A 13939-nucleotide genomic window follows, 5' to 3' on the forward strand; every position below is an offset into this window, starting at 1 on the left:
GTTCTTTCTAGTTTTCAGATAAATAAACAGATGAGATGTGCTGAAAATACGTAACTGCCATAAAATGAGTCAAATAAAGAGAAATAACTGAATTATTGTTACTAATGAATTAATCTTAATGATACATCCTCATTTATTTACTGACTATATTTCGTGTGGAGTAAAAGTAGAAAGATATTAATGAATACTGTGTTGAGTAAATGTTGTTAAATAAAATCTAAAGGTCTCTGTATTCGTTATATTCGGTATCTTTTCTGTAGCAGCTGCAACCGTTGAACCTGTGAACTGTGAGCAGACGATGACACCTCGTGGTCACAGACAGAAAAGAAACTTCAACACTGATGAATCTGATGCGGGTTCATGAAAAAAGTCACAGAAAATAATTTAAAGGAGTTCTTAATATATTAAATGTTCTGGCTCCATTTGGACTTTTCCATTTGTGAAGAGAAGGACGAAGAGGAAGACCGGGCTCAGGTGGTCGGTCGGCCTGTTGGACTGAGCTGTCGTTAGGCTGCAGTCCTCCTGTTATCTAGTTGTCCACCACACCGTGCTCCTCAACCCCCCATGTCCTGTACATCTTCAACATGGTTACTTGTCAGCATTGTTGGCTTCCCCCTGATTCTCTTCGCGGCTCCACCACCACAGATTACACCACCCTCAGCTTTGTCCAGGTCCAGTTAGTTTAAACCCCTGAAGTTTAGCAGCTCGGTCATGTTACACGGGGAGGGGTGGGGGGGCTCTGTGTTTTCTGTGGAGTCGTGGGGGTCTCAGATTTGGATCTTTATGAGGCCTCGGCTTTCTGCTGAGCCAGGACTTTGGTTTGTGTGGAGCAGCGTGAGTTTTTATAGATCACTGAGGGGGTGTGAGTGATATCAGGCTCAAAGAAAACAAATGACAAACTGTTGTGAGCTTTGGACGAAGCTTCAGCTCCTCTGAGGCCGCAAAGGAAATGACACAGTTCACTAACATACATGACATCTATTATCACTGTATACAGTACTGAACTCTATCCAACACGGGTCTCCACCTAAGTTCTGTGTTATTATTAATATCTGTTGGAATATGTGTACTTCAATAGGGCTGACAATGTCTGTGCCAATTTGGAGACATCTGTTTGTCAGTGGAGGCAAATAGAAGTTCATGTGCTGTATTCTAAACATAACTGGAAAATTACACATTAAACAGCAACATTTCATTGGAGTAAATGTTCTGAAAACCTGTGATTGTCCATTTCTACTTTTTTCATTTGTCAACACTAAGCACTGGTCTAAAATTCAGCCACCTTGCTGTGCTGGGGTCTCACTGACAGATATACTTAATTAATAAAATCTGCATTTACAAGATGACCTAGTTTGACTTTGACAAATTTTAATACAGTTCCGATACCTGAACATATTTCCATTGTCGGAGCTGCAGTCCAAAACTGAATCATATGTACGTAGAAGCAACAAAATTTAATGAGACAAACAAATCTCTGCAAAAACTTTCCCTTATTTCCTACAGTATCCGGTCTAGACAGATGAAGAGCTGTCGTTTGTCTTTTGGGTGAACTACTCCTTTAAGACTGTTATACACATTGTTACCACACGACGTCGCTGTTAACGTGGTAAAATAACGCTTCGCCATCCGCTGCCGAGGTTGTTCCTCTGCGGTTACCGTAGTTGTAGTGAAAACATGGCGTCCGACAGTGACGGCGACGAGGACTTTGTGACTTACGGGACTCCTTTGGAGCCTCTGGAAGAAGGTAGAGTTAATTTAAGCAGTCCCATTATCAGGTCGTTTGCACTTTGACGTTAGTATGACTGTTGAATGTAGAAGAAATGAGTCGCGGTGCTTCCAGCGGTCATTACAAGATGCTAAGCTAACGAGCAGCCCTGAGTTGTTAGCATAGCCCCCGGTTTGTGCTCCAGATTTCATAAAAACATCTGTAATATGTGTTCGCAGATATTAACGGGACATATATACCAGTAGATTAGCTAGTAATAGTAATTTAGGAATCGTTACTATTTATTTGTGTGTTCAGCAATCGATGTTTCTACTGAAATATCTTTTCTAATTTATTGCTTTTTAGTGGTAGTTTTCTGTAGCAGAGAGAGTTTGTGGAGACAGACTGAGCCAGTGACAAGAACACAGGCTGGAGAAAGTTAAACTGTTCGGTAATACTGGTCCTTAGCATGTGAAGTGAAGAAGTGAACACAACAAATGAGATCTGGAAGTTAAGTCCTGATACCTGGACCCTTTCATTACTCATCAAGCAGCTTCTTCAGTCTGAAGATAGTTGGTTAGAGACACACATTTATCCTCCAGGTTTGGTTTGACTTCACCCCTGGCCTGAATAGACTAGTTATGTTCAGGGATAGCCTTGAACAGTTGCTGATATTGTTGATCTGCTGATTTTTAAAGAGAGCTGGTAATTTATTGATGTTGCATATATGGGTTACCTGTGTTGTAGATGAGCCTTTGAAGAAGCCCATCCCTCTCCATGAGCAGACTGTAAAAGATGAGAAGGGACGCTATAAAAGGTTCCATGGAGCATTTACCGGAGGGTTTTCAGCCGGTTACTTCAACACTGTCGGCTCTAAAGAAGGTGAGTGATGCTGCATCACAACATCTGTCTCACCTGCTGTGACTGAAGTCTGTCACCACTTTGCTCACAGACTGAGAATCTGTTTTTTCAGCCAAGTAAGCAGCATACAAGAAACAGGTGTTACCTAAATGCATACAAAGGACAAGAATGGAAAACAGCATAAAACCTTAAAAATAGTAAACAAACATTGCAGAACATTGTGGTCAGAGCAGGGAATGAGGTATATGAACTTTAGTGGCAAGTAAAAGTATGTGAACCTTTGGGATGTTTTGGCATTAATTTTTTATAAAATGTGATCTGATCTTAATTTAAGTCAGGATAATTAACAAATATAATAAAATATATCATAATATAAAATAATACCACAAACAAATTCTGATCTCTTTATGTCTTTATTGAAACTCTCTGAATAATAACCTCAAGAATTAGTTTGTAATGTGGACTAGAGCTACTTCGACTGAGGAAAAACACTCTGTATAAGAAGAATACACTTATGTGAGCCGTGCCTTACCAAAATGAGCTTTCAATCAAGAATTGGTTACAAAGAAAGGGTTACAAAGTGATGTCAAAGACCTTAGAAATTCACCAGCCTACAGTTAAACAATCTACAAATGGAGACACTTTGGGACTGTGGCTACTCTACCAAAAAGTGGGCGGCCAGTCAAAATGACCCCAAGAGCACAAAGAACACTCATCAATGAGGTAAAGAAACAACCCAGAGAGACAGACAAGGATATGAAGGCATCACATTGTTGCTTGTCTCGAGCAAATTGACACTCCATAGCAGTACTGGTAAAATGTTTTGTGGACACACAGCACTACACCTGGTGTAAAAAGGTCACTGTATATCATTATGAAAACATCATCCCAATTGTAAAGTGTGGTGGAGGAAACATCATGATTTGGGCCTGCTTTGTTGCACAGAGCATCACCAGGGAACAAACGCAGCATCTGGAGATGTCTGTGGGCTCATTCGTCTATGATTAGGTTATTAACTCTGGACCCGACTATTTAAAATTTAGCATCTGTGGCACAGCACAAGCTAATGTCATGTTTCAGTTTATCTGCAGTTAGAGCTGGTGTCTGTGTGGTGTTTTTGTTCTTTCACAAACTAAATGTTGTTTTGTCTTTCAGGATGGACCCCGTCAACCTTTGTGTCTTCACGGCAGCAAAAAGCTGAGAAACATAATGCCAGACCCGAAGACTTCATGGATGATGAGGTGATGAGAGAGAAAGCTGTTTTCAACCACTCAGTAAACTCAAACAGAACTGATCAAATGAATCTGATTGTTTAAGTTCAAGCATGTCAGGCTTTGGTGTTGGTGGGGACCAAGTTTGACCTAAATGGGTGTTCAGGGAAAGAAAATTCTTGTCTTTGTTTTCAAATTTTAAGTTTGACATCTTTTATTTGATGTGTTTTTGACTTTTGCTAATGTGTGTGTCAGGACTTTAGTGAGCATGGCATCGCTCCCAGAGAAATTACCACTAGTCAGGAGTTCTCATCCAGCCGCAGGGATGAGAACAGAGAGAAGGCGAGAGCCATTAACGCCCAAGCGGCGCTGATCCCCGGAGACACTCTGCTAGAGGAGCTGATTGCACCTGCCAGGTAATGGCTCAAAATGAACCAGGAGCCTTCGACTAAAATCATCCAAAAGCACTGTTTACACTCAGTGTTTAATATGACTGAATGTAACTTAATGTTTAACATTTAAAACCACGTTGAACTTCTCGACAACACATTTGTTCCAGCCAGAAGGAAAATAAATAAGTGAATGAGGAAAGTGAGGAGTCAACTTAGTAAAATCTGTGTGCTCTCCTGATGTGAGCAGCTGGTGCTGTCCACAGTGACTGTGCTCTTAGGTGCGTTGGTTTTGTTTTTCAGGTCGTCCATCGGGATGGAGCTGCTGAGGAGGATGGGCTGGAAAGAAGGTCAGGGTGTCGGGCCTCGTGAGAAGAGGAAAGCTCGCAGACAGCAGACTGGTAAGTACGAAGTTAGTAAGAATACAATTGGGATCAAAATGTGAAGAGCAGCTGAATCCATTTCTCCAGTTTATCTGTATGTCCGTAACACTCGTTAACTAAACCTGCTTAAATACACATATTGTGTCTCGCTGCTTGTGAATGAATCATCAGGATAAAGGTCAAATAATCAACTTTAAATAAGAATTTGTTGGTGTAATATGGCAGTACTTTTAAAGACATAGGTTTGTTCTTTGGTTACCTTTTCCTGTCATTTGTCATCTGTTTCAGGTAGTTTTTGAAAACTTCATATTGTCTTTTTCCTTCTTCCTGACAGATGCTGAAGCTAAAGTTTACGGCTGTGCTCTGGCCCGTGAAGGTTCAGAGGACTCGGAGGTAACAAAGTTGAGATGTGTGCAGCAGCTTCATCTTCATTTCAGAAACATGTCAAACATTTCTCCTCTCTCTGCTCGGCAGAATGATGACGATGAGGAGTTTGCTCCAGAGAATGTAACTTTTGCTCCCAAGGATGTAACCCCAGTGGACTTCAGCCCAAAAGTGGGCGTTCAGGGTCTGGGGTACCGCGGTCTGGATCCGGGTTTGGCGCTGCTGGGCCGAGGAGCAGCTGAACACTTGGACCTGTTCAGACCCGAGTCTGAGACGAGGAGTCGGCTGTTTGGAGGCACACAGAAAGGATCACGGAGAGCAGGAGTGGCCGGACAGGTGGGCTCTGTCATGTTGCTGTTTTTCTCGCCGAAAGACGTTAACTGTTCTTAATCTACACGCTGGTGACCTTTGACATGCAGGCATTCGGGGTGGGAGCTCTGGAGGATGATGATGAAGATGTTTACCACAGAGACTCCATGTCCAGATATGACACGGTGCTGGGAGAAGAGGAGCCTGGAGACGGACTGTACGGCTGGACAGCTCCGCAGCAGTACACCAAGAAAAGAGGTAACGCTGCCTGGAAACTTCTGGAGACTCCTTTGTCCGTTTATAAAGGGGGGAAAAAAAAATCAAGTTTAAACCATATTTTTATATTTGGAAAAACAAACAGACATATTCAGAATTTAGATTCAGAATCATTTAAAAAGCCAGATTAAGAAATGTTAATAATGTTATAAACGTTATTTCGTGTTCACAGACAAAAGCAAAGATGCAACATATCTTGGAAAAATCCTGGAGGGATTCACTCTAGCCCAAAAACCAGATGAGGAAAAAACTGTGAGCAGCTTTGAATCATCATCTGTCAGTGTGGGGGGAAAAAAGGTTCACTAACACTGCTCTACCCCTCCGTAGGTCTTCTCTCCTCCCTCTCTGCCCAAGGATTATAGACCGGTCCACCATTTCCATCCATCAGTCGATGTTAAAAGGTTGTCTGGGATCAGTCCAGCTCTGGCTGAGGCCCTGAGGACCTCAAGGGGCCACATGGTCAAAGAGGAGCCCCAGCAAGGACGTCACCAGCTGGACTCTGGCCAGAGGAGGGCGCTGCTTGGAGAGGACACACTGCAAGGTGAAAAGAATCTCACATGTACTGTTGAAACATACAGGTCTGTTTAAAAAATGTAGCTTCATCCTTTCAATTTAAAATTAAAAATATCTTTAAATTCAAATTGAGAAACATTAATTCTGGACCTGTTATCACCCTGAACCCGGTCAGGTCCCAGTTCAGTTATGGAGCTGCTCAGGCCAGAGGACAGAGAGCGTCTGCTCAGCCTCCGCAACTCCTCCAATCCGCCCTCCACGAACACCACCACCACGGGCTCTCATGAGACCTTGCAGTTAGCTGGGCCGTCTGCAGGGGAATTGCCTCAAAGCAGCGCAACCTCCCCCAGCCTCCAGCAGCAGCAGGAGGCTTTGACAGCATGGAGAGGTGTGCAGACCTCGACTCAGACCTTCAGACCATTTGAGAAGAACCCGAGCAAACAGGCGCGTTACGAGCTCTACCTGAGCCGCCTCAGACAGGGGCACAAAGGTAGGAGGCTCTGTGCTGAGGTCATTAGATTATCATCCTGTCAGAGAGTCTTTTTTACATCTTTGGCAACTTTCACACATTAACAACAAAGACAAAATGAAAAACACAGGGATTTGTTTAGTGGAGTTTAGGAAGGTAAATAATCAGACAATTCTTTAATTACTGCAGCACAAACACAAAAACTAGGCAGTCAGAAAGGCAGAAACATTTTAAGTGTTACATTTATTCTGTAGTCAGCAACTATGTGCTTATAGACGTTCACATCCTCAGAGACGTGAGCTGCTGAATTTACTACAGTGACAGATCTGGATCCAGTGGCCAATGAGGATGAATCAGTGTAAGAACTACTCTGTCTCCCTCAGACGCCCTGGAGCAGAGTCTGGACCCTGCGATGACGGAGTGGGAACGCAGCAGAGAGAGGGAAGAGTTTGTCCGAGCTTCCATTCTGTACAGACCCAGCTCCTCCTCGCTGTCCTCCCGCTTCACCAGAGCCAAACACCAGGAGGACAATGACACTGTGGAGGTCAACCGGGACCAAGAGGTAAGCGGCCATGCTGTGATATAGTATATACTCCACCAGACATGTCTCGTCCCTTTGTGCATCCTAAAATGAACCCTTAACTTGTTTGTAAGAGATATTTTATTCAAAGGTAATTTTCATATTTAAGAGAGTACCGTGGAACAGTGATGGGAAAAGTGGCACTAATTTTGTATTCACATAGACATGTTTTGTTGTTAGAGCGACGTGGATGACAAACAAGCCGCTGTAGAGATGAAGATGTTTGGGAAGCTGACCAGAGAAACGTTGGAGTGGCATCCTGACAAACTGCTCTGCAAGAGGTTCAACGTACCCGATCCCTACCCCGGGTACAGGAGACACGTTAAACTGAATGTTGACATTAAATCCAAGCTGTCAGGTCTAACATGAGCTGAATGTGTGTTCAAAGTAAAGTTAAAGCTCAATCTGACTGATCCTGGTCCTGCAGGTCCGGTTTGGTGGGTCTGCCCAAGGTGAAGAGAGATAAGTTTTCAGTGTTCAACTTCCTTACTGTGACTGAGAGCAGAGAGACCACAGGTAACTTTATTCACCTCCAGCTTTCAACAAGCTCACAGCTCAGTGCAGCCAAACCACAGCTACAGCCTCTCTTTTGAAATGTGGAAAGTCATTGTTTTCTCAGGAGACACCAGGATCTCTTAAAGTCTTATGTTGTAGGACCAATAATGAGTGAAGTGGTGTCAACGATGGGCAATGATTTTACATGCTGTGTTGCCCCTTTTCTCCTTAACTTTATTAGGATTATTATTTCTAGCTGTCCAACAGATAAAGATTTTTCTCCCTTTGTAACTTCATCCTCAGCTCCCCCCAAACCCCCAGAGTCCAGTAAGAAGTCTAGATGGGACGTTTCAGACCAGAAGGAGAAGGAGAAGAAGAAACAGAACGACCTGCTGAGTGAGCTGCTCAGTGCTGCACGAAACCAAACATCTGAGACCAAATTGGATCAAACTTCTGCATCTGCCCTACCTGCCTCCACCAGCACCAACAATCAAACTCCAGACAGCAGGACTGAGGTACCGTGTTGAAACGAAACCCACTGAGACGTTCGTCCTCTGACCACTCAGCAGTTTAGAGATTATTGCTGTGACACAAAGCCATGTGTGTTGTCTTCATCCAGACAAAGCTGGTGGATCAGCAGAGCACAGACAAGAAACAAGACGAAGAAAAAGAGGAGGAGGAGGAGGAGGAGGAGAACAGGCCTCCCATGGATCTGTTTAAAGCCATCTTCGCCAGCTCCTCCGATGAGAAGTCCTCGTCATCATCAGAGGGAGAGAGCGAGGACGAGGAGAACAGAAACAACACTAAGGAAGATGAGAAAAAAGTCGACCCACAACCTGAGAATCTGTTCAACATCACCTCCACCTTATCCTCCGTCACCTCCTCTACAGTCACCGCCTCCACATCCAGTCAGCAGACAGGTAACAGCAACCAGAACCTGTTATTCCACTACTCCACCGCGTTCTCGTTTTAATGTGCCGTCTGAGAGGCAGTGTGAGAATAATTGTCATTGTTAGGACACTTTCAAACCTCTGTTGTTTAGTCCAGTTTAATCCGACTGGTTTTCCTCACTTCGTAGGATTTGTTCAGGCACATGTGAACACAGCAATCATCCTTTAAAGGACGTGGTCTCAGTTGAGTCTTAAACAAACAATCGTGAGTTTTATATTATGATGTGGGCGAGTCAGTGGTTAAAGGCCAGGCTGAGGTCCCTGAAATGCCATAAAGAATTTTTAATAAATTTATGTAGTACAAATAAATCAGGAAAATTCATTGTACAGACAGAGGGAAACAGCTGTAATTGACTAATTAATTTATTCTGTAGGAGGAGATTTGATGAATAGTTAGTTCCACATACAGCACTATGACAAAAGAGTGAAAACTGTTTCAACAGTATTCAATTCAATTCAATTCAATTTTATTTGTATAGCGCCAATTTACAACAGAAGTTATCTCAAGGCACTTTACAGTGTAAGGTTTAAGACCTTACAGAAAATATTTATACAAAAATTATAGAGAAAACCCAACAATCCCATTTGAGTTTTAGGCAACAGTGGAGAGGAAAAACTCCCTTTAGAGGAAGAAACCTCCAGTAGAACCAGGCTCACAGTGGGCGGCCATCTGCCTCGACCGGTTGGGGTGAGTGGAAAGAGAAGAGAGAAAAGAACAGCAGGCAATAAAGACAACAACAAGCATCAAGAACATTGGACAGATAAACTGGATTCTGGAGATGTACAGCTCCAGGCCGAGGATACCTGCAGAAAAGTACAGAGAGAGGGAGACAGAGAGGAGGAAACACAACTACAGGAGAGAGAAGACACAAAGTTAATCGCATGAAATGGTGGAATTTAAATGGAGAGAGGAGAAAGGAGAGAGGAGAGGAGCTCAGTGTGTCAGTAGAGGTCCCCCAGCAGACTAAGCTATAGCAGCAGAACTAAGAGATGGTTCAGAGTCACCTGATCCATCTCTAACTATAAGCTTTATAAAAAAGGAAAGTTTTAAGTCTAGTCTTAAATGTAGAGAAGGTGTCTGCCTCCAGAACCTGAACTGGGAGCTGGTTCCACAGGAGAGGGGCTTGGTAGCTAAAGGCTCTGCCTCCCATTCTACATTTGGAAACTCTAGGAACCACAAGTAAACCGGCAGTCTGAGAACGGAGAGTTCTGCTTGGAAGATAAGGAACTATGAGGTCTTTAAGATAAGATGGAGCCTGATTATTAAGGGATTTATAAGTGAGGAGAAGAATTTTAAATTCAATTCTGGATTTAACAGGGAGCCAATGGAGAGAAGCTAACGTTGGAGAAATATGATCTCTCTTACTAATTCCAGTCAGAACTCTGGCTGCAGCATTTTGGATTAACTGGAGGCTTTTTAATGAGTTATTGGGACAAACTATTAATAATGAATTACAATAGTCCAGTCTGGAAGTAACAAATGCATGGACTAGTTTTTCAGCATCACTTTGGGACAGGATGCTCCTAATTTTAGCAATGTTTCTTAGGTGAAAAAAGGCAGTTCTAGATATTTCTTTAATGTATGAAGTGAAGGAGATATCCTGATCAAAGATAACTCCAAGGTTTCTTACAGTATTACTGGAGGCCAGAACTAAGTCATCAATGGTGAGAATGTGTTTAGACATAGTGTCTCTGAGATTTTTAGGCCCAAACAGTATAACCTCTGTCTTGTCTGGATTTAGGAGAAGGAAATTGGAGGACATCCAGGTCTTTATGTCTTTTAAGCATTCCTGAAGTTTGACTAATTGATTAGTTTCTCCTGGTTTCATAGATAAATATAGCTGGGTATCATCTGCATAACAATGGAAATTTATAGAGTGTTTCCTAATAATATTGCCTAAAGGGGACATATATAAAGTGAAAAGAATCGGTCCAAGCACAGATCCCTGTGGAACTCCATAGCTGACTTTGCTGTGCATGGAAGACTCATCATTAACGTGTACAAACTGAAATCTATCCGATAGATACGATTTAAACCACTCTAGTGCTGTTCCTTTGATTCCAAAGACATGTTCCAGTCTGTGTAATAAAATGTTGTGATCTATAGTGTCGAATGCAGCACTAAGATCTAACAAGATGAGTATAGAGAGTAGACCATTGTCTGATGCTAATAGAAGATCATTAGTAACCTTTACCAGTGCTGTTTCTGTACTATGATGTACTCTAAATCCTGACTGGAAATCTTCATACAAGTTATTGCTACGCAGGTGGTCGTACAATTGCTTAGAAACTATCTTTTCAAGGATTTTAGAGATAAAGGGCAGATTGGATATTGGTCTATAATTCACTAAGACCCCTGAGTCCAGAGTAGGCTTTTTGAGTAGGGGCTTGACTACAGCAACCTTAAAAGCCTGTGGTACGTAGCCTATTTGTAAAGATAGATTGATCTGATCTAATATGGACGTGCTGATCAAAGGTAAGACATCCTTGAGGAGTCTAGTCGGGATGGAATCTAAGAGACATGTTGATGGTTTAGAGGAATTAATTACTGAAATTAATTCAGAATGATCTACGGGGAGGAAGCAGTCTAAGTACGAGCGTGGATCGAGAGTTGTTGTACTCCATGCTATGTGCAGGGATGATCTGATCAATTTTTTCTCTAATAGTTATGATTTTATTTGTAAAGAAATTCATGAAGTCATTGCTGCTGAGAGTTGAGGGAATACTAGGCTCAACAGAGCTATGACTCTTTGTCAGCCTGGCTACAGTGCTGAAAAGAATCCTGGGGTTGTTCTTATTTGCCTCTATTAATGAGGAGTAATATGAAGTTCTAGCTTTAGGCAGGGCTTTTTTATAAATTATTAAACTATCTTTCCAGGCTAGGCAATATTCATCTAATTTGGTGGAACGCCACCTCCTTTCCAACTTACGTGATTTCTGCTTTAAGCTACGGATTTGTGAATTGTACCATGGAGTTAACTTCCTCTGACTCACTAGTTTCTTTTTCAGAGGAGCAACAGTATCAAGTATTGTTCCAAGTGAAGCACCAGTACTATTAACAAGATAGTCCACTTGTGCTGGAGTAACATTGAAATAATTGCCTTCCTCTGTGTTGGTACATGGCTCTGAAATAAAAGATGGAATCAGTTCCTTAAATTTGTCAACAGCATTTTCACATAAACATCTACTGTAGAGAATCTTATCTGTAGGTTTAGTAAAGTTTGGTACTGTAAATTCAAATGAAATTAAGAAATGGTCAGATAAAAGAGGGTTTTGGGGAAAAACTATTAATTGATCAACTTCCACACCGTATGTCAGAATAAGATCAAGGGTGTGATTGAAACAGTGAGTGGGTTTATTTACATTTTGGGTAAAACCAATGGAGTCTAATAGTGAATTAAATGCAGTGTTGAGGCAGTTATCATCAACATCTACATGGATATTAAAGTCACCCACTATAATGACTTCATCTGGACTAAGAACTAGATCAGATAGAAACTGAGAATTCAGTTAAAAACTCAGAGTAAGGGACAGGAGGACGGTACACAATAACAACCAGGACTGGTTTTTGATTTTTCCAGTTAGGATCAGAGAGGCTAAGAGTGAGGCTCTCAAATGAATTCAAACTATGTTTAGGTCTGGGGTTGATTAACAAACTTGAGTGGAAGATTGCTGCTACTCCTCCACCCCGACCTGTTCTTCTAGGAACATGATAATTAACATGACTTGAGGGGGTCGACTCATTCAGAGAGACATATTCATCCTGCTGCAGCCAGGTTTCAGTAAGACAGAATAAGTCTATTTGATGGTCAATTATCAAATCATTCACTAACAGGGATTTAGACGAGAGAGATCTGATATTTAACAGTCCACATTTGATTGTTTTCTTGTTATTTTGTTCTAAGAGAGGAGTCGTCTTTATTTTTATTAGATTTTTATGAATAACTCCTCTTGTGTTAGTTTTAGATATAAATAATTTAGGTACCCGGGGAGCAGACACTGTCTCTAGTGTCTCTAGAGTATGGGAGGCCAAATACTGCCAGATGCTTCTTAAAGATCAGAGTGTGTGTAATGGTATTTATTCTAACTTTAACATTTTCTGCTTTCTTACAGTAAAAGCGGTGATTTTATCTCAAACCTCGACACAGGAAGAGGAGGAGTTTGGTCCGAAGCTGCCGCCTCCTTCGCCTGCTCTCAGTGAGTCACTGATACAAACATGGCAGCAGCTGGTTTTTCAAAAACTACATCCTCATGTGATCCTGGATCACAAACTGTTCTAATATCACAATTCACTTATGTGAAACATTAACTCAACAATCACAGCAGCTTGTTGTTAGCTTTAGACATAATTATCATGTGATTCTCTGACCACTGTGTAAAACTTCACACATTCATGTGTAAACATTTCAGGTTGTTGTTTGAAGACAAATAGAAAATGTCATGTTTCTCTGAGGTTGTCGTGTTCGTACGTGTTGTTTTAGTCATTACCTGGACAAGTTCAGTGGAAGTCGACTAAACTGCTTTGTTGTGTTCAGTCAGAGGAGGCACCTCCCAGTGCTCCCCAAGTGGGGAGGAGAAACGCAGCAAGAGGAGCAAGGAGAAGAAACACAAGAGCAAGAAGCAACACAAACACAAGAAGGACAAGAAGGTAATAAGAGGAAAAGCTGTGCATTCTTTTGATGGTTCCGTTCTCCTCCTCTGATGTGTTCATATCTGGGGGTGGCTGTGGCTCAATAGGTAGAGCAGTTGACTGCCAATCACAGGATTGGTGGTTCGACGTCACATGCCAAAGTGTCATTGAGCAAGATACTGAACCCCTAGTTGCCCCCGGTGAGTCAGGTCAGTTGCATAGCAGCTCTGCCATCGGTGTGTGAATGTGTGTGTGCTTGTGCGTGTGAATGGGTGAATGAGACGCAGTATAAAGCGGTTTGAGTACCAGTTAGGTAGGAAAGCGCTATATAAGTGCAGACCATTTACATTCATATCTGTTTCTATAGAAGAAGAAACATAAGAAACACAAACACAAAGGGAAGGAGCCAAAGAGTAAGAATGAGGCATCCGACAGCAGCTCTGATGACAGTGATGGTGAAGATGGACAGATGTCAACAGAGGATCTGCTCAAAAGGTCAGGTCTCAGAGACAGTTTACTAAAACCAAAACTGAAGTCAGAACTGCAGCACACGTTAAAACCTGCCCTCTCCCTTCAGACTGAAGAGCGTCCCGTCACATCAGAGGTGGTGAATCGGCTGGAAGCTTGTCCTCTGTGAGGACGACCAACCCAGAAACCGTCTTCCTCGCTTCATGTTACATGGCTCATTACCTGTCTTCTTGTTTTAAATAATAAAAAATTGAGCATTTAATGTTGAGATTATGTTTTTATACATTTTCTAGTTTTGATTCGTTCAACTTTGTGG

At 42.1% G+C, this 13939-nt stretch overlaps 1 protein-coding gene across 2 annotated transcripts; it reads left to right on the plus strand.

The window, feature by feature from the left end:
- The first annotated feature begins 1650 nt into the window (after positions 1-1650).
- On the plus strand, positions 1651-13885 carry gpatch1 (G patch domain containing 1). 2 transcript variants are annotated; one of them, XM_026377632.1, is made up of 20 exons: positions 1651-1744; positions 2453-2587; positions 3722-3807; positions 4033-4193; positions 4470-4567; positions 4884-4942; positions 5024-5269; positions 5353-5500; positions 5691-5770; positions 5846-6059; positions 6207-6521; positions 6884-7062; positions 7261-7388; positions 7508-7596; positions 7879-8090; positions 8195-8495; positions 12639-12722; positions 13061-13173; positions 13523-13650; positions 13733-13885. In XM_026377632.1, exons 1-20 carry the CDS (start codon positions 1675-1677, stop codon positions 13764-13766), a joined length of 2880 nt encoding a protein of 959 aa, XP_026233417.1. In that variant the 5' UTR covers positions 1651-1674; the 3' UTR covers positions 13767-13885. The 2 variants fall into 2 exon arrangements, with proteins under 2 accessions (XP_026233417.1, XP_026233418.1); XM_026377633.1 differs by having other exon boundaries at positions 12645-12722.
- Positions 13886-13939: the final 54 nt, after the last annotated feature.

The sequence above is a fragment of the Anabas testudineus genome, chromosome 3 (genome assembly GCF_900324465.2).
Source record: "Anabas testudineus chromosome 3, fAnaTes1.2, whole genome shotgun sequence".
In the NCBI taxonomy this organism is placed as follows: domain Eukaryota; kingdom Metazoa; phylum Chordata; class Actinopteri; order Anabantiformes; family Anabantidae; genus Anabas; species Anabas testudineus.